This window comes from Corvus moneduloides, chromosome 17, assembly GCF_009650955.1.
Source record: "Corvus moneduloides isolate bCorMon1 chromosome 17, bCorMon1.pri, whole genome shotgun sequence".
Lineage (NCBI taxonomy): Eukaryota > Metazoa > Chordata > Aves > Passeriformes > Corvidae > Corvus > Corvus moneduloides.
Window position 1 is genome coordinate 1,582,116 of NC_045492.1, and position 22,590 is coordinate 1,604,705.

At 44.5% G+C, this 22,590-nt stretch overlaps 1 protein-coding gene across 2 annotated transcripts in view; it reads right to left on the minus strand.

Moving 5' to 3' along the window:
• Nucleotides 1-6,421: 6,421 nt before the first annotated feature.
• LOC116452385 (ubiquinol-cytochrome-c reductase complex assembly factor 1) overlaps nucleotides 6,422-22,590 on the minus strand; it is a 47,283-nt gene continuing 31,114 nt past the window's right edge. For both annotated transcript variants that reach the window (XM_032126830.1, XM_032126828.1), the window contains 3 exons: nucleotides 12,301-12,378; nucleotides 10,819-10,932; nucleotides 6,422-7,712 (listed from right to left, as the gene is read on the minus strand). In XM_032126830.1, the coding sequence (XP_031982721.1) occupies nucleotides 7,578-7,712; nucleotides 10,819-10,932; nucleotides 12,301-12,378 (327 nt within the window). In that variant the 3' untranslated portion in view covers nucleotides 6,422-7,577. The remainder of the gene's footprint in view (nucleotides 7,713-10,818; nucleotides 10,933-12,300; nucleotides 12,379-22,590) is intronic.

Sequence of the window (22,590 nt, forward strand, 5' to 3'; positions counted from 1 at the left end):
ACAGGTGAAAATAAATGCTAGAACATCTTAAAGAATAACTTAAAATGTGAAGTGAACAGCCAAACCAGTGTAAGGAGTTTGGGGAAAATAACAAAGGGAAGGAGCTGTAACATGGTGGGTGTTTTTCTGGAGCTGCTTTGCCAGGGTGGTAACATAAAATAAGTGTACCACCACCTTACTGTTTGCCTTCCTAAAGAGCTGAAAAGAGTGTGAATTTTTTAAAAAGTCATCAAATGCATATTTGCTGCTGCTGATTCTGTAAAGGGATTTGCACTGTCTCCAGCTGGTGTTTGGTAATGATCTACTCTCCCTCCAGTAATTTCTCATGGTCCTCAGCACATGAAAGCACACACGATGTAAACACCTCCAGCCCAGCTTGTCAGGCTGGGCTCCTTCAGGGTTGGTGGGGAGAGGCAGAGACTTCTAGGAGTCAGTTACCTCACCCTGCAGACACCTGGAACAGGTCGGATGAAATGCACCTTGGAAGCGCTTATCTCTCCCCACCTGAGCAGCAGGAGCTTGGGCTGCCTAAGTCAGTGACAGAGGTTTACCATGCAGACATCTAAAATTAGATGAGAGGTGTCCTGTCCCTGCTGTCTGGCAAAATGGCTATAATTGGCACTCCAGAGGCTGATTGGCCAACACAGGATGTGAGAATCGCATCAGCTTGGTTTTGCCAGCTAAAAGCAGGGATCTTATCTGGAGTTGTTGTCTACACACCTTCTGCAATCAACAGAGAAAGACAAGGGGAAAATTCCCTCTGGCTGAACACATGCCCCAAGTGCCACTTCCAAGTCAGTGTCCCTGAGCAGCTCTGCTCTGGCTGATACCTGATACCGGAGCTCAGCCAGGATCCAAGCGTTAGGCAATACTTCATTCTTCCATTCCACAGGTGTTCTTGGAGCTTAGCAAACACCAACACCTTGCCTGGCCTTTCCACAGAATGTACCTGCTGCTTCCTCTTCACACACACATGGGAGGCAGCCTGCCAAGCTGTTTCCTGATAGATCTTGGAGAGCACTCACCTGGGAACACGAGAAGCCAATTTGCTTCCCCCCCCCTCTACTTCAGACTGAAACCCAATCTTCCACCTCAAAACATCAGGGTGCTCCTCAGTGCTGTACCAGCATTTGTGGAAGGCGCTGCATAGCAGTGCTCCACTGTGCAGAGTTCACTGGCCAGATGCACGCAGCCAGCACAGCAGGACGAGAAAAGTCCCAGTTTTAGTTCCTGCACTGAGCTCTGTCAGCACTGAACCCACAGAGCAGTGCAAAGTCAAATCTCCCCAAGTTTTGTCCAAGATTCCCAACCATGGTGTTACAGAATCTAAGCACAGTGGCAGCACACAAATTCCGTGTTTCATCTTTTCCATTCATTTGTTAAGACTCTCTCAAATCAGGGGAGAGGCAGCCTCACACCTGCACAGCTGAAGGAGGGCACTGGACACCAGTTGCCAGCCACAGGCCAAATGATCCAACCACGAATGATGTCAGGGGAGGCAGGGCCCCCCCACCCCCTGCTGCCCCTGCCCAGTGGTGGTGCCCAGCACAGAGGTTCTCTTCCATTGCAGCTCCGAGGTCTCCACCACCCCTGTGCCATGCAGGGAAGCCAATGTGTGTCCATGGAGCTGCTGTGGTGGCCCTCTGAGGTCCAGCCTCGAGCTGCTCAGGGAGCTGATGCCCAGCTGTCAGGAGAGGAACCACAGCATGCTGCTTCCCTCAGCTGCTGCCCTGTATGGAACATGGGAAGAAGCACTTCCAGACACCCGTTCTGTGTCTCCCTCCAAAGGGAATCCACAGAGGCAGAACTGGGTGTTGTAACATCACTGGGTCTGGCTACCAGCAGGAAGAGGGTGCACAGGGAAGGATGTGGGACATTGAGTAAATCTGCCTAAGATGCCTGGTTTTGACAGGATGTGGAGCAGCCCAGGAGCTGGCAGGTGGGATGAGGAGCCCAGCTCATTGTGATGTAGTCATTAAAGAAGGCTTTGCATGTGCAGGACTCCTCACTTCTAAAATGAGCATGAGGGAGCTCTCTGGGAGAGATGCAGCAGCTTCCCAACAGGATCCAGGCTCAGCAGCTTGCGCAGGGCCCTCCTACATAAACACATCTGCATGAGACAGCAACAACAGGACAGCAGATGTTGCTGGTTACAGATCTTGCTCTTTACATGACAAGTTAAACTGAGGAAATTTGCCTTGGAAAAAAAAATAACAAAATGCCTTTTTTATACACAGAAGGCTCCCTAAAAGAAGATTTAAAAATTTCAAAGCAGTGTTTGGAAGTGTTTCCACTAACCTGCCCCAGGTCCCTCCATCAGATCTATTGCCACTTGACCTAAACTCCCTGGCTGCTCCCAGCATATCACATCTGGAACAGCCACTGAAGTGTAACAGCAGGAGGTGGAACCACTCTCATGTGAGCTCTGCATTCCCAGTGGAAGCATGAGGCCCAGCCATCTCTCCTGTCCCACAAGTGAGGAGAGAAAGCTGCTCAGCAGGTTGAATGACTGTAAGCAAAACAAGTACTCCCTCAACATGTTCAGCAACTTCAGGAAGAACACATGTAGGATGCACAGGGCAGCCCTGAACACCTGAAGAAGGGGCAGTGGTCAAAAATAAACCTCACCAGAGGAATCTGAGAAGGATCACAAGATTGTTAATATGCACCTGCCCCATCAGGGTGCAGGAGGCTGGGCAGCCCACAGGTGATAGTCCCTCTGCAGGCATAGGAGGGGCAGGCACTGCATAAGCAGCAGAGCCCACTGTTCACTGGTGCTGAGCCTCAGGGTCTTTCCTACATCCTTGCCAAATTTCCCAGGCTCTCACATAAGCTGCTGTCCCCTCCTTGCCTTCTCAGACCTTCAGAATATGGAGCATGCTGAGGGCCTGGCTGTGCAGACACAATGTGCCCAAAAGATGGAAATCCTGTTCCCTGTGGCACAGGAACACCATCACCCAGAGAGCTGGGAGAGGTGTCCATTCAGCCTGGGGTCACCAAAGGCCCAGGAGAGCTGGACACAATGCAGGTCAGTGGGAAGGACAGGACACGGGTTCATCACAGCCTCTTGAAGAGAAAAAAGCAGAGAAACCTTGATTAGAGTTCATTAATCAAGGGGACAACAGAGATCAAAGCAGGGCAGATGTGAAGAGGCAGATGGGGACCGTACAGGGAGGTCTCCACTAGGAAACCTGGAAAATGCTGTCAGGCACAGGGTGGGATTCTTGGGGTCCTGTACAGAGTCAGGAGTTGGACTCAGTGATCCTGATGGGTCCCTCCAGGTCAGGATATTCTATGATTCTAAATTAGCTGCCACCAGCATCACCCAAGAAAAAACCTTGTGTACAAGGCTGTGGCCATGACCAAACCCCTGCACTGGGGCCTGAAATAACCACTGCATTTGTGGTACAACTCTCTTAAGTAGAAGAATTAGAAAGACACATCAGTTTCTAGGTATTAACTTAAATACTTTTAATTCCCTACACTGGGACTTTCCTCTTCCTGGAAGGAAGCAACCAGTTCAGCTTTGGAGCTCAATGCCTCATTCAGCACACCTGTAGAGGGGATCAGCAAACCTCTCCAAGTGCTCAAGCAGTACTGCAGCACATCCCTGGGATGCAGATGACTTTTGGTACGTGCTCAGGATTAAACCATTCTCCAACAAGTGGGAGAATGTGGAAAATACGAGTGGGTCACAGGGTAGGGCATGGCTGCCACAGCTCCTCAGAGCGGTGCCGTGCAGTGGCAGTGGCACATCTCACAGGGACCATGCTTGCAGAACCAGTCCCCTCCCAGCTGATGCTCACCCCCCACCACAGCTTTGCTACTCTTCATCTACTCTACATCCATCTAATTGAAAACTGGTGGAAAAATTTGCTCTTTAGAGTCCAGTTTCTGCTTCCCACATTTACCGAGCCAAGGGCAGGGTAAGGGAGACAGGACAGTGTAAGCTCCGACTCAGGAGCAGCAGTTCTGACCTGAGGGCTTGGTGGGGCAGAGACATGACTGAAAACATCACTTTGTGGAAGCTGAGGACAGGAGTCACAAATCTGGGAAATGGTAACTGCACTTCAACAGGGCTTAAGCACTGGATAGCACAGGAAATGTGAAGATCATCCAGGATGCCTGTGCTCTCAGCACTTCAGCACTTTGAAGGGGAAAACAGTTCAACACCCAAAAGTGGTGTGAGCACAGAAGCCAAGGTGACACAGGAAAACATTTAACCACCTACAATGGAGTGGGCATTGAAGAGTACCAGATGAGTCCCCTGTACTCCAAAACATCTCAAAAATATCAGCCTAAAGCAAGAGACTGCCCAAGTTTGACCCTGTGAGGAAAAACATGCTCCTATTCTCCCATGGTGCAAAACAGAAGAAAGGAAGACACTGAGCACTGACCCTTCTACCCACAGAGAGCAACCCAGGATCCAGCTGAAATCCTGAGTGCTTCCTAGGGGCTTTGTCTCTTCATTTTAAGTGTTGGAAGAGTTGGAAGAGTAAATCCTTTGGAATCCTAAGCCACGTCCAAATGCTGTATATGAGACAGGAGATCAGGCTGGATGATAAAAGTGGATCCTTCCGGAAGAAATTCACATGGATATGTTCATTTAAATACAGTACGTGCCTCCAAACTGATGGTCTGAGACCACTTTCCAAAAACCCAACAGCAAAAACAAAGAACTGTCCATAAGTGAAATACCTTCAATGATTCCCTCTGGAAAACTTTGAAAATAGGAGAACATGGACTTTACAGTATTTGGTTAAACCCCCTCTGTTCTGCTGCCCTCAAGCAGAGATGTGTGCAGGAATCACTCACCTGCCAATCACTGCTGCTGGAACACTGCTGCAGAGGGCAGATTTTGCTACTGGAAATGTATTTTCTTTCCTTCTGGCTGGAGAGATGTCTTATATAAGATACTGGCAATGGCAGCTTTCCAGCTCACCTTTCTTCACCTCTTGAGAGCAATAGGGGTCACGTTTAGAGTCCCAGAATGGTTTGGATTGGAAGGAACTTTAAAGTTCATCTCGTTCCACCCCCTGCCATGGGCAGCGACACCTTCCACTGTCCCAGGTTGCTCCAAGCCCCATCCAACCTGGCCTTGGACACTTCCAGGGATCCAGGGGCAGCCAAAGCTTCTCTGGGCACCCTGTGCCAGGGCCTCCCCACCCTCACAGGGAAGAATTTCTTCCTGATACCCAATCTAATATTGTATGATCCTGTCTCTGGGTAACTAATGACTGGGAAGCAAAGTCTTCCTGGTCCTGTGTAGCCTCCAGTGGATTTTCCCTCTCTAACAAATTACCCTTTTAATTCAGAGACAGTATCTGCCTTGTTTTTCACCAGGCCCCACACACCCAAGCACCACTGCTGGCTCAGCCCTTAGAGCGGGTGGGTGAAGGCATTTCATGGCCCGTGATTACAGGTCTTTATTCTCACCCTAATAAAAGGTGCAAGGGCAGATGCCAATGACTCCAATCTGGCACCATCACTTGTGGAGCCTCCTGCCCATAAACACAGGGGAGGGTTCAGTTTTGACCGCATGCTGTCCCACATTCAGAGCACAAAGGCGTTCTCACCTCCAGGCTGGCCGTTCCAAGAATTCCAGCAGCTCTCCGGCTTCCCTGCAGCCATGCACGGTCCCCGGGCTGGATGGTGGTGTGCTCCCAGCCCCGTGTTCCCATGGCATGGATAACATGAGCCCAGGTTTAAATTACACAGCAGGAAAGGGGTTAAAGTTTAAATAACTGTTTTGTATATGAATTAATGTATGTAGCTTTGAGCCAAAATATCTACCATTAATTTTTCCACCTATTTCAGGAGCAGTAAGATACACAAAGTAAAGTTTATTTTGGTACTTGGTATACTTCACTCTCATTAAAAATAAATTAATCAGCAAATTCCTACACAGCTCAGCCTTCTTTTATGTAAATACAAGCCAGCTGTAATGAATTACAAGGTGTTATTATCTCACACACACTGTATAATACTTCACACATAAGAGGTTTCTCTGCTTAGCTCAGCTTTCAACAAAAGCATCTTAAATAAACTGCAAGCAAGTTGTTTGGGCTGTAATGTTTTCACAGAGAAGGGATACACCTCACACAGAGAGAGGGGCTCTTTACATGACTCATTTTATAACAAGTTAAACTGAGGAAGCTCACCCTGGAAAAAAAAACCAAAATGCCTTTTTTATACACAGAAGGCTCCCTAAAAGAAGATTTAAAAAAACCAAACCCACAAGGCAGTGTTTGGGAGCCTCTAATGCTGCATCCCAGTGCTTTTTACATGGGGAAGGGATGGCAAATATTCCCCAACGCACACACTATGAAGAAAGCAACTTGAGAAGGAAGTACAGTCACAGCCAGGCACAGTTACACTTTCACCAGACTAAGGAGTCAAAATAAAGGATTAAATTCACAAATTAAGGATTATCATCTTCTACTTTTGCTTAATACTTTTATTAGGAATAAATCCTGATTTTATAGGGCTTATTCTTATCAAAAGCACACATGGCACAGAAAACAAACACACTGCAATTTTACCCAGACTGACATTTATTATTGACTCGGATTTTGGACAGGAGAGAAATAAAAACTGTTTTTGTCACTGACCTGGAAACAGCCTGGTGAACCTTCCACCCACACAGAGCACCTTGGCCTCTGCTGGTCTCATCAGTGCAGCTCCTGCTCCCCTAATTACTGTGTTGGCATCATTTGCCTGCACAGCCATAGAACGTTGTCACTGGTGTTGAAGGATCTTGCTAAAAAGCCCTGGACCACTACTCTGGGGGATGGAGGATGGCAGAGTCCTGTCCCAGGGACACAAACAGGGATGTTCTTTTCATAAAGGAGTTCCTAGAGCACAATTCTACAAAGAATGTGGAAGTATCAGCAAGGCAGACTGAAACATCAAGTACTGAGGCAGCATTTAGTGACAGCCCAGCCACAATTGGGGCTTTAATCTCCCTAAGACAGCCAAAGTCACAGAGGATTGCTGGGGACTGTGCATTATTCTTTGCATTCTCTTATCCTTGTGCAACAAAGCAGAGTTCCTAAAAGGGATTTTCACAGAAAACCCTTCAGAATCTGTTAAAGCAATTCTTAACTCCACTAAAGCAAAGATGGACCATTCCATCTTGATATCAGGCATTTAAAATATATACTTAATATCTAAATATGCAAAGCTCAGATTTGCTTTCACAACCATTCAGGGAGCAGAGGACACCACTGTGTCTCTGAGTAGCAGCTCTTTAAACGAGGCAAGGGACAGAAATGTCTTCTTGAGAGAACTCTACATCATGGTGAATACCTGGTTTCCTAAAGGCAGAAGGCAGCTCTGTCCATTTGTCAGCAAGGGCCACTCAGGGCCATAAAAAGGACAGAGGTTCTTAAAACAACGAGCATTTATTTGTGGGTGAAGATTCAGGAGTACGGCTGTCCAGGAGGCTACTGAGGCACCACGGATGGGATAGCTAATGAAACATTTTCCTTCCAACAGCAGACTTTTCTTCCTGACCACACAGCCTCAGCCCAGTCCCCTTGCAGGCATGCTTCCCAAGCTGTTCTGACACGCAGATCTCAGAGTCCTTCATCGTTGTAAACAGGGGACAGGGGCTTGAGGATGCTGCGGGCGTTGCTCTCCACCAGCGGCCGCCAGCTCACCTCGCCCGTGAGCAGCAGGTCCTCCCCGCTCAGCGCGTCCAGGTGCTGCACCTGCAAGCACAGCAAGTCACTGCCACGTGTCCCATCACCCAGGCAGCTCCTTCAGCAGCTACACAAACACCTTTCTTTCCAAAATGCAAGCACAACAGGGAGATTTCAGCCTACTCTGCCAGTTGTGTGAGGTAGACCTAAAAAGATCACTTCCGACTGCGAAGCGTCATGGAAAGGCCAGGATAAGGATCTGCAGATCCTCTGGAGTTACCTGCGTCACTGATGCCTTAGCTAATGCCTCCTCTGAAGGTTTGGCAACAGGGCAAAGAGGAGCCACGCAAAGCTGCCCTGAGTCATTTCATCCTCCTGGTGGTTACTGCAGGGGACACTGCTTGGACCAGCACCCCACGGAGAGCTCCCATCCTTCACACAAATGAGGCTTTAGCTACAGAAAAATGGCCTGATCAGCAGGGAACACCTGGGATTTATCACATAAAAGCACACGAGCTGGAAGAAGTGAACATGCAATGAATGCTCATCCTCACAACAGAAGAACTCCCAGAATGATTTGGGCTGGAAGGGACCTTAAAGCCCACGCAGTCCCACCCCCTGCCATGGGCAGGGACACCTTCCACTGTCCCAGGCTGTTCCAAGCCCTGTCCAGCCTGGCCTTGAACACTTCCAGGGATCCAGGGGCAGCCACAACCTCTCTGGGCAAGATAGGTGGGATCTAATGTAATTTTAAGGTGTGATGTAAGCAAAATTTAAAAAAAAACCCCTCATCATACAGCAGAGGGTCAACTTGCTGCCACTGGTCACCCTAAATATGGGAAATGGGGGGAAAAGAAAAAAGAGAAGTCTCTCAAGGATCAGTCAAAGGCAAACCCACCACCATTAGCTCAGGAAGGCTGGGAGAGCTGACCAGGGCCACAGTACATGTTGTCCTGTCAGTAGATTCTCCTCTGGCATCCACTAATAGCCATTGTTAAAGACAGGAACCACAAGAAACTGTGGGGACAACCTGGTACACAGTGTTATTGGAAACAAAGGATAATTCAACAAGGAGTTTCTCAACAGGGGAATGAATGCACCCACGGCCACAGAGGGTCACACTGGGAAGCCACCTAAGCACAATGTCCTGTTCCTGACAGTCACCACCAGCAGCTTCCCCAGGAGGAGTTAAACACAGCACACAATGCTCTTTTCCTTGTTCATTTTTCCTCCCTTGCAAAATCTGTTAATTCACAGATTTTGAGTCTGAAGTGGTTGTGGATTTAATAGCCCTGGCCAAACTTTTCTTCCATAAACTTTGCCAGTGGCTTTGGAACCCACGTGCAATTGCAGCACCCCAACCAACAGTGGCAACGTTCTGTCCCCACATTCCTGTGTCACTGAACACCCTTCCTTGCTCACCTTTCACATGCCTTTGGGATTTCCCAGAGCTGTCTCCCATTCTTTCTCCCTTTCTTTCTCAGGCAGGGGATTCTTCTCACTGCTAATAAAGGAGCTGTTTCACTGTCACCCTCAGTGCTCCTCTCTGAGCCTTCTTCAGTTAACATTTTATCTGTCCTGATGGTCAGCACCTGAACCAGACACATTATTCCAGCTCATGAGGGTACCGGGGATGTAAAGCTGGTACCACAGCACTATTTTATCCTTTATTCTTTCCCTAGTAGTTCTGAGTATTTGTTTTACATTTTTTTAAACTCTATGGAGTGCTGAGCTGACATTTTGATAATAAAATTGTAATCTCAAGGCCTCATTCCTGCGTGGTAACAGTTCACAGCTCATTGGTACATATGTAAAGCTGGCTATGTTTTCCCCAAGTGCACAACTTATCTGCAGGAATGACCTGTCTGCATAGAACCTGTGCTGATTCCTCCCCAATGTGCCACATTTTCCTGCCTGATCACTCTTTCCTATTCAACTGCTGATTGGCTTCAGACCTATCCTTTGCTTGAATATCCAGAAGTGCAACAAATTCCCCATCTGGCAAGAAATTATTCCAAATTACATGTTTTTTATATGTGTTTGCCCCCAGCAAACTTTTCTACAGCCTCACCATTGAGCATCAGCAACCTCCAGCATTAAATTAAGCCAGTCCCTCCCAAGAACTCTCTGGCATTCCCAAAGTGTCTTCAGTCCCTTAGGAAGCTCAGCCCTTTATTTCCCATTTTCTCAGACACACACTGAAATACTGTCTCTCCATACCTCTATCTGATGCTGAATATAGTATTGGAAACATTACAGAGAATGATGTTGTGAAAGTTCTGGTCTTCAACTTCCTGTCCAACACCCTCCACTTTTCCTCCATAACCTCTCACCCCTTTTCTTTGGTGCCTACATGGACTCTATCCCACCAGCATTTCCCACAGATCTGGTTCACAAACCCCCTCAGGGCTGAGAGGACAAACACTACTCAGTATTGTCTCCTCCAGGTAACAACTGAAAGAAACAGAAAGAATTCTGGAAAACAAACCCTTTTGCTTCTTTTCCTCAAAGTCACCAAGAAATTTTCAAGCTCAATTATGTGCTATTTCACTGTGAAGAGAATCCCAGCTCTCTAACATTGATAATAATTCTACAAGTTGCAGCCTATTTCTGAAACATTTTGTCAAGCCCCTCCATAGCATGGCTCCAGAAATAGATGAGCAGGATTGCTTTCAATATTCCATTTAATTTCTCTGCAGCCATTTGTCATCAAACTGCAGTAATGATCTGTTCTCTCTGGTGACCAGGGACAGGACCTGAGGGAAGGGCTGGAGCTGTGTCAGGGAGGGTTAGGCTGGATATAAGGGTTAGGTTGTTCTTCCCCCAGAGGGTGCTGGGCACTGCCCAGGCTCCCCAGGGAATGGGCATGGCCCTGAGGCTGCCAGAGCTCCAGGAGCGTTTGGACAACGCTCTCAGGCACAGGGTGGGGTTGTTGGGGTGTCAGTGCAGGGCCTGGAGCTGGGCTGGATGATCCCTGAGGGTCCCTTCCAGCTCAGGACATTCCACGACTCTATAATAAATGTCATCCAGTTTTCAGATTTTTACCTTCTTCTCCTTAAAAATGATCACTGAATATTAAAATCAGATTTATTTATGAGAACTGAGCTGCATATGCAAGCAATAAAAGAAAGCACTGCACGTCCTGAAGCAGAGGCTGAGCAGAGTGGGGCTGTACCTGTTTGCGCACATACTCAACAAGCAACTCCAGGTGCCGAGGGTCATCACAGTTCCTGTTAAAAAGGTTTCTCCAAAGAGCTGCTGCCAGAACATGATCATCAGACAAGATTCCCTAAAGGGAAGTACAGAGGGGGATTAAAAACTGCACATGAAGAAGGTTTCAACACAAGACACCCCCATTTGTGTATTTGGCCCCCGGCCACAGCACCTGTCCCAGAGCCCACAGCTGCCATGGGCTCTGCACATGGAAAGGCAGCAACATCACTCTTTCCCAGAATGGAAAAACAACCCTGGCCTTAAATTAATTTACAGAGCACCCTGTAACCAATTTTCTGGCAAGCTAATTTGGAAAAAATCTGGGTCAGGGTATTCCTAACATCGGAGCTGATAACTGCATTTCTATGTTATGAAATCTTTACCATAAAAATGGTGATCTTACAGAGAAGGCAGCAGCACCTCATGGGAATGTGTGAAGCCTGTGATACTTTAAAAAGAAAAATTAAAGGATATTTAATCCAATATTGCAGAACAGTAGTCTGGAGTTTGCTATTTTTCTCTGCTTTTTTACTTTTCATTCTAAATGAGAGAAAAATCTTGCTCATCAAGAACTATCTAGATTTTTCCAGTTAAATCTAGTATTAGCTTTGGTTTATACAAGAACCACATCCATTAATGTTATTTGTCCAAACTCTCTTGAACTTTTATTGTCTTTTTAGATTATGTGGTGTTGTCACCACAGGCTCATAATTCTCATCTTCTGTTGACACATTTGCCAAAGGCAAAAGACTTTAAAATATCCAGTTAGAAATAAAAAAAGGTCCACACATCTTTAATCGAATCAAACATTTTGTTTCCAAAAAGATTGTCAACAAAATACAGGCAGACACATCCTGGCTATACTTAAAACTAGATTAAGCCTTGCATGTGTAGCACTGTCCACAACTCTATGAGGTTACATGTACAGTATATTAATAATGCAAATCACTGCGCAAAAAAATAATACCACAATGTGAATAAGAGCATCTGAAGAGCAACACTCACTAGAGCAAAAAAATGATGTCTTTTCCTCTTGAAAGTCCTGCAGACTCTTGTGCAGAGTGGTGCTTTTGCCTCCCTGTATTATTAGGTACTGCCTATTAATATTCTTGCATAAACTCCCTATAAATACTCTATAAATCCTCTCTTTGCTTTCAAAGTACAGCTGAGTACAACAGGATTCAGAGGGAGGAAATGATTTAGTGATGGCCAAGCAGGGATGGTGAAGCAGCACAAAGAACAGCCCACCTTCCACACCCCATGGTTTAAATCCATATGCTCTGTGCTTTCTGGTTTCCTCCAAGAACTTTCATTCAAGGCTGCTTCCCCAACATAATATTTCTCCAAAGAAATGGACAGTGAATGTTTTACCCATCTGGACTATTCTGTGTTCAGGAATTAGATGGTCTATTTGTTGTACATTCCCTGAAAACAGCCACCTTACCTCATCGTATCCAAACAGAGCTGCATAGAAATTTTCTACCATCCTTTTCAAGTCTTCTTTTAGAACAGCAGAATTAATCTGAAAAACCAGAAAACCATCAGTACAGGCTCTAAGGAAGATGTGAGGAGAAAATATTCCCAGTTTCACTGTGAGTGGACAAAGAACCACCAGTGCCCCAGCCCACCTCACTGAGATTTGGCTGCGAGCAAGTGTCAGTCACTTTGGAAGCCCCTGTGACACAGCTCTGTTAACTCTGACACACCTGAGGTCGGTGTTACTCAGTACACAACTGGCAGGAACATCCCCAGCCAACAGCTCTGCCAACAGCTGCAGGAGTGCAGAGAAAATGCTGCTGGGGGAGCATGAACCAAGGCTGCCCTTGCAGTGGCAGCACAGCCCAAGAGCATGGAGACTCCTCTGTAGTTTAACTATTGAGCAGTTATTCCAGACCTTCATTCATCCATAGAAACTCAAAGGTTTTTCAGCTTTTTTCCCCCAAAGCGCAGACTGCGGGGCTGGATGTTCTTCTACAGAAGAAGTACTGGAATGCTAAAGGCAGAGACACCATCCTGCCACTGCTCCTCCTGTACTGTCCAGACAAACTCTCAGCCAGCAAGAACACGAATTCTGCCTCTCCGGCATCTCTAGCAGCTCAGACTTACAAGTTTTTGACTATAACTAAATTTCTTTCAGTCTGTGATGACCCAGCAACTTTCCCCATGCTCTAAGTGTGACTCAGTCAAAGTTCCACACTGACCTTTAACTAAATTTAATAACTGCTTAAGTATTTGCTGGGTTGGCCTAAGCCACCCATTGGCATGAGAACTGACCCCATGTGAGCCTAAAATGGGACTGACCAACCGCTGGGTGCAGAGGGATGGCTGAAATGCCTCCTGTACATCTCCCTCATCCACACTGTCTGTCCCTCTTGCCTGGACTCGTTACTTCTACCAACAAAGTGATGCAGTTCCTCTCCCAAGGGCCCAGCTACACTTTGGTAAAGCTGCTTCTCTGTAGTGACTGCCAGGAGGGATCCAAGAGACACAAAGCATTTCTTTTCCACAGCTCTCACACGCTCCAGAAGTACAAATGACAAGGTGCATCAGCCCTGCACGCCAGCAGGACACTCAGGTGTGACACTGCACTTTGCAGAGACAGGATTTACACACGAGACGCCAGCCCATCACACCCACCACACTGGGAACCCCTTGTCCTGAATACTCTCTCAGTATCCTTACAAGTATTCACCTTGGCAATTACACAGCAGCTTTTCTATCGAAATATGAGTTAGTTTCTGCCAAGCGAACAAATTTCCAGTTCATATACTCTTCCCTTAAACCACTGTCTTTTTTTATCTGATTTTTATAGAAATGCACATAGTGCAAACACAAGGAAAATTCCTTTTATGTCAGTTACTCATATTTTTCCATTAATATAAACTATTAAAATTCATGCAGATACTTTATAGGCTATCAAGATTTGGAGACTGGTTATTACTGAATGTTTAAAAAAAGAACTAAACATAAGAAATTAGAGGGTTAAATGATGACTGCAACTTCTGTAATGACTTAATTAAATTTTTATTGAGTACATAAACTATGATGTCATTTCTACCCAACCATGCTCAAACCTTCTATGCATGTCAGAGATCGTGGTTTTTCTCAATAGAACATACTTCTAAATAAGCTGCACTTCTACAGCTCTAATAAGGGGGAGCAGGTCTCATGTAACACACTCAATAAATTATCCTTCCATTTTAAACAAACAAATTCCATGAGTTATTATATATTTGCCACGCACTTTTTATGACATAATAAAAATGTTACCTCAAGGATTACTTAACACATACTACAAATGTTACAGCAGGCAACTGCAAGGGGCAAAGAAAACAAATAGTCCCATTACAGAGACAAGTCCTGGACCATACATCCCTGGGGAAGCAGCTTTCCCTACTAAAAACAAAGAGCAGCAGCTTTAAGTTAGCAAGAAACAGATCGATGAAGGAGATAACCAAGTTAAACAAACATGGCAATAAATACATCTTAAAAGACAGTTTCAGATATAAAATCTGAGTTTGGGGATGGAGCTGTATCTTAGGCAATGAAATGAAGGTATATTGCAGTTTCTGAAGAATACAACTGGCATTGGTCAAGTATAAACATTGAAGGAAAAATCCCTTCTTTATAAATCAAGAAAAATGAGCAAATCCAAATCAGTGTTTGCTGGAAGCGCTTCCTCTTTTGAAGCTCGTACAAGTTCTTACCACTGGGCAGTTTCAGGATCTGATTGGTCATGATTCTGCTGACTCTTCCACAGTTTGTTATTAAGAAGAAAAACTGCTAGAGAATTTCAAGTGAGTAATTGCTAATAACAAGGAAAAAATCAGTAACATCTGGAGCTCTTCTTGGGACTTTGCCCCTTTGCCTTCCTTGGAACAGCCCAGTGCAGAGCTGTCACTGGACAGATTTATGTGCTATGGCCTGCAGGACACAGGACTATGTTAGTTCAAAACAAGGAACCCATTTTTGGTACACATCTCACCTTTACAAGACCTCTGAAACAAGGAAATGTACAGCTAACATTATCTTCCTGCTACATGTCACAACTGTTCTCTGAAAGGCTCCATGAGCCCACGTTCTGCCTGGGGGACAACTGCAGCAAGCAGCTGCTGGATTTTCCATGTCACAGTGAAGAAACCGTCTTCAGCCTCAGTGAGTTCATGTGCATCATCCAACAGCCACATGCTGAGGGTGACTGCAGCAGACAAGTGACAGCACCAACTCTCACAGAAGGTTTTGTATTCTAAGAGGATTTCTAGGGAGGTAAGAGCATACTGCTCTCCTGTACTGCTGGACACGTAGCAAAAGACCTAACACGTGGACATGGTATTTAAAGTGAATGCTGCTCTAGAATAAGTCCATATCAGTGTACTGTGATGGATCAAGAGCGTCCTTTGGTAATGAATCTCCTCCTTCTCCCCACTTGCTTTGGCTCATGTGTGCACAGACTGGAAGGTAACAAATGGCAGGACAAGAGGAACGGCCTCAAATTGTGCGAGGAGAGGTTTAGATTGGATATGAGGGAAAAGAAACAACAGAAAGAGTTTTAAAACATTGGCACAGGCTTCCCAGGGCAGTGGTGGGGTCACCATCCCTGGTTCAAAAACGTGTGGGTGTGGCAGTTGAGGACATGGTTTAATGGTGAACATGGGGGCGGTGGTGTTGGATTGACTGATGGTGACCAGATGATCTGAAATGTGTTTCCCCATCTTAACAATTCTATGACTCCATGAGCTCTGATGTGCTCTGCCTGCTCAGAGCCATCAGCCCAGGGATGAGCTCAGGGCCGCCAAGGTGCAGCACACGGGATCCCTGGCAGTGTCACTGCACACCTGTGTCCTGCCAGCGCTGCCCAAGCTGGGATGGCCAACAGGCTGCACTGAGAGCACTGCAACAGGAGTTTCTTTCTGCTTCAGCTTTTGCCAGCATGTGTTGCACCCTTAAGCTACTTTAACACATTAATCCTTCCATAGACTATAAAGCCAGAAGGGGCACTTCTAACTGCCTCATACAAGCACTAGTCATTGAATTCCAGGCAGCAATTCCTCTCTTTAGGCTGTACGTTATGCTTGAACTAGACTTTTTTATGAAGAGATTTCAGCCAGAAGAAATGATTAGATCATAGAACCTGACCCTCTGCATATCACAGACCATTACACTTCACCGAGTTCCCCCTGTACTAAGCTCACTAAGTTGTGTTTGGCTAAAGCATATCACCCTCACAGTTGAACATGTGTATCTCATTTCATATTTGAATTTTCTGGCTTCGGTTTCCACCCCCTCATTCTCATTATACCATTCCTGCTAGAATAAATAGCCTCTTCTGTACAATGTGTTTGCTCCTGTACCTGTACACAACGGATGTGTTGGCACAGTCATCTTTTCAAACTAAGACTAGGCTCTTCCAGGTGCACTGTCACACCACGTCAGCAGCACACTCCTGGAGGGGTCAAAGTTGCAACAGCAAAGTAGTGGTTTATGCTGATACAGTAAAAATTAATCCATCCCTTGTGCAAAACAAGTTCCACAGGTCTGAGTACACTCATGCTGTCATGGCTGAGTCCACTCTGGGGACTTCTGCAGCTCCGCTGCCATAAACATCAACCACTCTCACTGACACTTCTGACTGCTGGAGCAGGAATATCAGCAATCCTGAAGGAGATACAGGACTGATCTTTCATGATAAAAAATGTTATTCCACAAATATTTAGGGTTTTTTATGCCCCTTCTCTCAAGTTGCAATTGGACAGAATTACTTGTAATATGGTTTATGTTATTTATAAATAATACATAAGCACTTATGTATGGGCTTTTTTGAGTGCTTGCTCAAAACACTGTTAAAACACACATGACATTAAGTGGGCAAATGCAGCCCTTTTATTTCATCCTATAACATCACTCCTGCTTGCAGGACAGTAATTTTGAAATTATTGAGACTGTTGCTAGGATCAAAAAGATTAAATTAATAAAACAGATGAGGAAGATTTCTGTAGCAAGGGGCCAGTTCCTTCAGGCACATACTTGTGAAATGACAAAGATATCGAAGAAATTATTTTTCCAATCTTCAATTTTTGAGCTTTTTATTAAATGCTCTGCTACTTTGTCTGCAAAGCATATCACTGCTTGTAATTAGCCACAGCTTGAGTCCTGTATGCTTTAAATAATAACTCTTCTGATAAATTCTCTATTTTTTAAATTTGAAGTAATTTTGTAATACACCTCCATAATCATTAACTTCAGAGAACAATCTTTAAAGCCTTCTTCGGTATTCAGCGATAACCTACTCTAATATTCTTTTAACTTAGACAAAAGCTAAATGTTAGGTCGCAGCAGAACCAGCTCCTGCCAAAATCTTCAATCCACAAAAACAACATGTTAATGGAAAAAGTTGTTCGTGCTCTTCTACCTTCATAACAATTGTGCAATCATCAATAAGGCTCCTCAGAGGAAGTTTATTCCAAGCAGACACAGAAAAGCAAGTTATACAATATTACCTACATCTTTCAGCAAAAGCAAATGCTCACAGCTAACCTATCTGCTACCCAGAAAATGAGCTTTGTTCCTATCTTGCAGTTTATTAATTTGGAAGCTCTGCCATGGTACCAGTTACAGATGCAGAGGAGATCACAGTACAATCTGAACTGTATTCAATGGCTTATTCCAAATTCCTGCTTCCCTACAGAATGTGGCTGGCAGAGCTCACTGACAACCTCTCAAGAGAAGGATCAGGGAAAAGAGGTCAAATTGCTGTGCTCTGTCAAGTTGTGCTGATTCTCTGTAAGGTAAGCAGTTGTCAAGGGATTTTCCTGTAATGCCTCTTGAAAAAACTAGTTGCTACAAGCCTAAAGCTAATCACCAACGTGTTTCTGAACACACCAGAATCAGGAATTCAACCTGAAAAACTGATAAAGGATATTTCACAACCAAGTTTAAAAGAGGCACTTGAAGAAGACAGTAGTAAAGGTAGATAAATCATTAAGTTAAACATGCACCATGAGCACTCACAGAGATCCTGTAAAGCTCCAGCTCCTCACTTAGACAAACCTCAGGGACTGTCATAAAGTGTCACACACCAGGAACACTGATCAGACCAAGGGGCCAGCTACCAGCATATCCTGCCTTCAACAGCAGCCAGAATCCCTGAGAAAGGTCAAACCCTACAAAAGATGGTACCTACTTCCTCCAAGGATTCTCCCAACCAATTTCAGCTCAGGATACCTCCCAACTTTTGCTGCTTGTTTAGAGAGTAACCTCCAAAAGGTCTCTATGTCCAGCGAACTTTCTGCACCCACCATGTGCTTCAGCAAGAAGCACCCTGGTCTGTTCCCCCTGAAACTGGCTCCTGCTGGTTTCATCTGCTGGCCCAGTCCTTCCACAGGATCAGGCAGTGAATACTCATTGCTCCATCACCTTCTCACAGCACTCAGGATTCTGAGAGTCAGAGAAGGATCCCACACTGGTTTGGAATGGAAGGGACCTTCAATCCCATCCATTTCCACCCCCTGCCATGGGTAGGGACACCTTCCACCAGACCAGGTTGCTCCAAGCCCTGTCCAACCTGGCCTTGGACACTCCCAGTCCATCATATTCCAGGTGATATGATCTGCCCACAGTGAAAGGCTTCAGGTAACTTTAAAAAAGTCAGGAGCAACAAAATTCCAGGGATTATTAAGTACTAAACTAAGTAAAACACATTAGCTAACATTAACAGGGCTGCAGAGACAGGAAAGGTGGCATCCATTCTGAAAAGTACTTCAGCAGAAACAGGCAAGTACAAATTAGTAGAAAATACAGTAAATGAAAATAAAAATCACAGATACTTATGACCAGTGATATTCAGTGCTGATAAAGGTACGAGTAGTAGGTGTTAAAAAAAGTAATTCATAAAACCTATTTAACAATGTGCACACATTTGGCAGCTACAGTTTGGAAATGGATCTTTAAAATCCATTTTACTAAATCCATTGAACTAAGTTCAACAATTCAGTAGTGAAGAAAAAGATAAATAAATTTTAGGCATTATAATGAAAGGAATATAAACCAAAAGAGGAACCCTATTCTGCCATAAATCCACAATGTACCTGCATATAAAATGCTGCACATAATTGTTACCTTTTAATCTCAGAACACATCTAAAAGTAGTGGAAACCACAAAGAAAAGTCCATGATGACACAATGAGACATATGAGGAAACACTCGTTATATTCAGGGTGAAATGAAGAAGAAGATGGTGGAGAGGTAAAATCATGAGTGGTATCAAGCAGATAAACAAGGAATTATTGTCCACTGTTTCTCATTAAAAAAGACGTAGAAAGGAATCTGATGAAATGACCAAATAATGCTTCAAAATTTAGGTGCTTTCTCATGCAATGAATTTAAAGAGGCAGAAGTTACTGCCACAGGGCATTAAAGAGCAAAAAATATGGAAGAGGTAACAAAAGGCCTGCACATTCCTGGAGGATTTCTGTCAGTGATCCCGGACATGGCGGTCCCTGTGCAGCTCTCGGGTTACCTGTTAGTAAATGCCAGGAGAATATACCAGAAGGAACTGACCCACAATTCTGTTTCTTATCCTTTATCCCAAATATCTCTGGTCATTGGCAGCCACAGCACACACTGGATCTTCATCTGACAGCGGCAGGAGTTCTGAGCATGTTCAGTTTTGTCCATTTTTTGCTGACCTTTGCAGAGACTGGCTGGTATCTCTCCTGCCTGGGTCTCTATTCTTTCCTGCCCTGACCTCCATCAAGACAGGCACAGCTCATTAGATGATCCTGGACACCAGACATCAGGTCACTTTGCTGACTTGGCAGGAATTTCACCTGAAAAGTGCTAGTGCAATTAAAAAATTGCTGCCTTTACCATAGCCTTTAATACCCTCATGGGAAGAGGCTACATTTTATGTAGTAATATGAGCAAGAATGATCCTGCTCATACCAAATAGGTCATCCACCCCTAGGGGAAAAATAGTAAGAACACAAAAAAACATTCTTTCTCCAAGAATTTGGGACCAGAACAAGCTGCTGTTGGAGGGGAACAGCAAGGCACCCATCTCCTCTCCTAAAAAACCTGTCCAAAAAAATGTTTATTTCATTTCAAATGGAGTGACAATTGCTAGAGTCCATACAATTAGTCAGCAATTGACCAGCCTAATCCTTACTGCTACAACCTTTATCCAGTGACTGAAGCCAGGACAAATGCAAATACTCACAATTAGTATCACCTTTTAAAATTCATTTCTGTAGTGCCTGGCAGACTGGCTGATTTGTGTTTGCTCCATCAGCCTTCCCACTCTCTCCTAGCAGGACCCTGCTCATACGGGACCTGTTTGACATTCTCCCATCAGTTCCACATTTGGGTAAAATTCTAATTTGAAGTCACATTGCTTTCACCTTCTACCAATATTCTGCACCTTCTGGTTTCAATCATAAGCTGAGAAAAACCCGATTTCCCCAAGCATTCCTCCTCCCCAGGGCTTCAAACACACGCAGGCCACAGAACAGTTAACAGTTAAATATTTTCTTGCCAATATTTTAAGAGTGCAGAAGGTTCCAAATTGCTGGTAAAATAAACAATGCCAGACTGTGAAAACTCCTGCCTGCCATATACTCTGATGTTAACAAGAGTTTCTTTATTACTGTAACCTTTCAGAAGAGAACAAAAATTATTTCTCTACCCTACTTCTGCCCTCAAGTAAAAAGCAGAGGAGGAAAGTGAACTATGAAAATGCTGCATGGTAAGATATTGTGAGTTTTCCATCTTACTTCTGCATTTCATTCAGACTCAATGCTGCTGTGAATAAGTAAACTTCCAGAAGATCCTAAAAGCATGGGCAAGGATTTTAAGAAGCCAAGATCTTCCTTACACAGGTTCCTGAATAATGTGGATTAAACCTATATAGTGGTTATCTTCCTTTCTGCAAGGACATCATAAAACAGGAAATACAAATGGGCAAATTCAGGATGCTTTCAAGAAGACACTTTATTTTTAAGCTCCTTGGTACCTGGCTCTGTCCTCTGGGGCTTTAATCGTGTGTTTCCACCAATTACAGGGGCTCTGCCACTTCCCCACTTTTAAAAAATGAAGTCTTCAAACAGCATCTCCAACAGAACTGCTGGTACTCAGCATCAGTGAGAAATTACTCCATAGCTATGGGGACACCCCCTAAAACCACTGCACCAGGCCTGCCTTCTGTTCCCTGCCAGATCCTTCTGGATGCCCAAGCTCTGTGAAAACCCATTTAGACCAGGGTTGCTCATTTCACATTGACCAAGATTGTACTGACCCCATCTCTCACCCACGACATCCCAACCATAAAAATGTCCCTTTTTATGTGCACTTATTCTCCTGGCCCCAAGGCCTCCGGACTAACTTGAAAGTCAACATGATGCACACTTTGCTAGCGACAAAGAGAGATCTCTAAGATTAGATATGCTGGTATTTAGGTCAAAACTTTTAAGTTTTGGCATTATTTCCTGACCTTTGAATGAAATAACAAAATTCAAGCTCTTACAGAAGTGTAATGGTAATTAACTAGTTAATAGAGATAAAGCAAGTGCTGTGTAAGACCAGAAAGAAAAGAGAAAGAGACAACTGAGGACACACAAACTGAGATTCTCAGACCAGGATGGAAAACAGAAAAGCACCTGAGCTTCCCTAGATGTGTACAAAAGTATCCTCTGCTGTTGCTTATACTAGGGTTGTAAAAGAAATCAGAGGAGTGAGCAAGTGTGGAAGCAGGCACTGGGATTACTGAGGGGATTGCACTTGCACTTCCTGATAATTATCTGTGGGAGCAGTTAGCAAAAGCAGTCAAAAAAAAAAAAGGGGTTTCAAAGAGCTGTCAGTTCTGCAAATGGATAAAACGGGCCAGGGAACTCAGAAAATGGAAGCAAAAGCTAAACCAAGCTCTAACAAGAAAACACAAGACTCACTGCTGAAGTGGAAGCAGAAGATGTCAGTGACTTTCTGCAGTGAAAACCACAAGCAACAAGGTGATTAAAATCTATGGGGACAACAGAGAACCTCTCAATGGTTTGTTTGGTTTGATTTAGGACACTGGTCTTGGTATTATTTCTGTTTTTATGAAGGAGCTTAAAAGCACATTCTGGGAGAAGAACCTTTCCCTATATAATGGACATAGAGTAATATAATACTGAAAAAATACGTAATACTGAAAAAAAAGGTACCTCTAGCAAAGGTGCCACAAGGCAGCTTCCAGTGTAATTCCTGCAGGCACTCTAGCAAGGCACAGAACAGGCCAAGGACACCACCTTACAGTAACAGGATCCAACACATCTGGGAAATTTAAATTGATTTTTTTATGCCAGAATTGATTTTTTTATGCCAGAAAACTGGGGCAGGCCAGCTGAAAAGAACCCAAGCATTTATTGTATCTTTATTTCAATACCAGGCATCGTCAGCATGGCCCAAACATTTCACCCAGGTGTGTTGGTTCCACAGATGCTGTCTCTAGAACAACCACATCAAAAGCAACCTGAGAAAGAGACCCCTATTTCAAAACTCCGTGTGCTGGTAAAGCTAAATTTGCATCATTACTGTTTGTTTCAGACATCATCACAGTTGAGATAATTCAAGGTAAAATTCCACATTCATGCACTGTCCTACATATTTAAGTTATTAAGATTTCCAGAATCAAATTTACTCTGGAAAAGTACCTGCTACTATTATTCATTCATGAAATGACAAAGCACTGGAAACTTACTGTGAA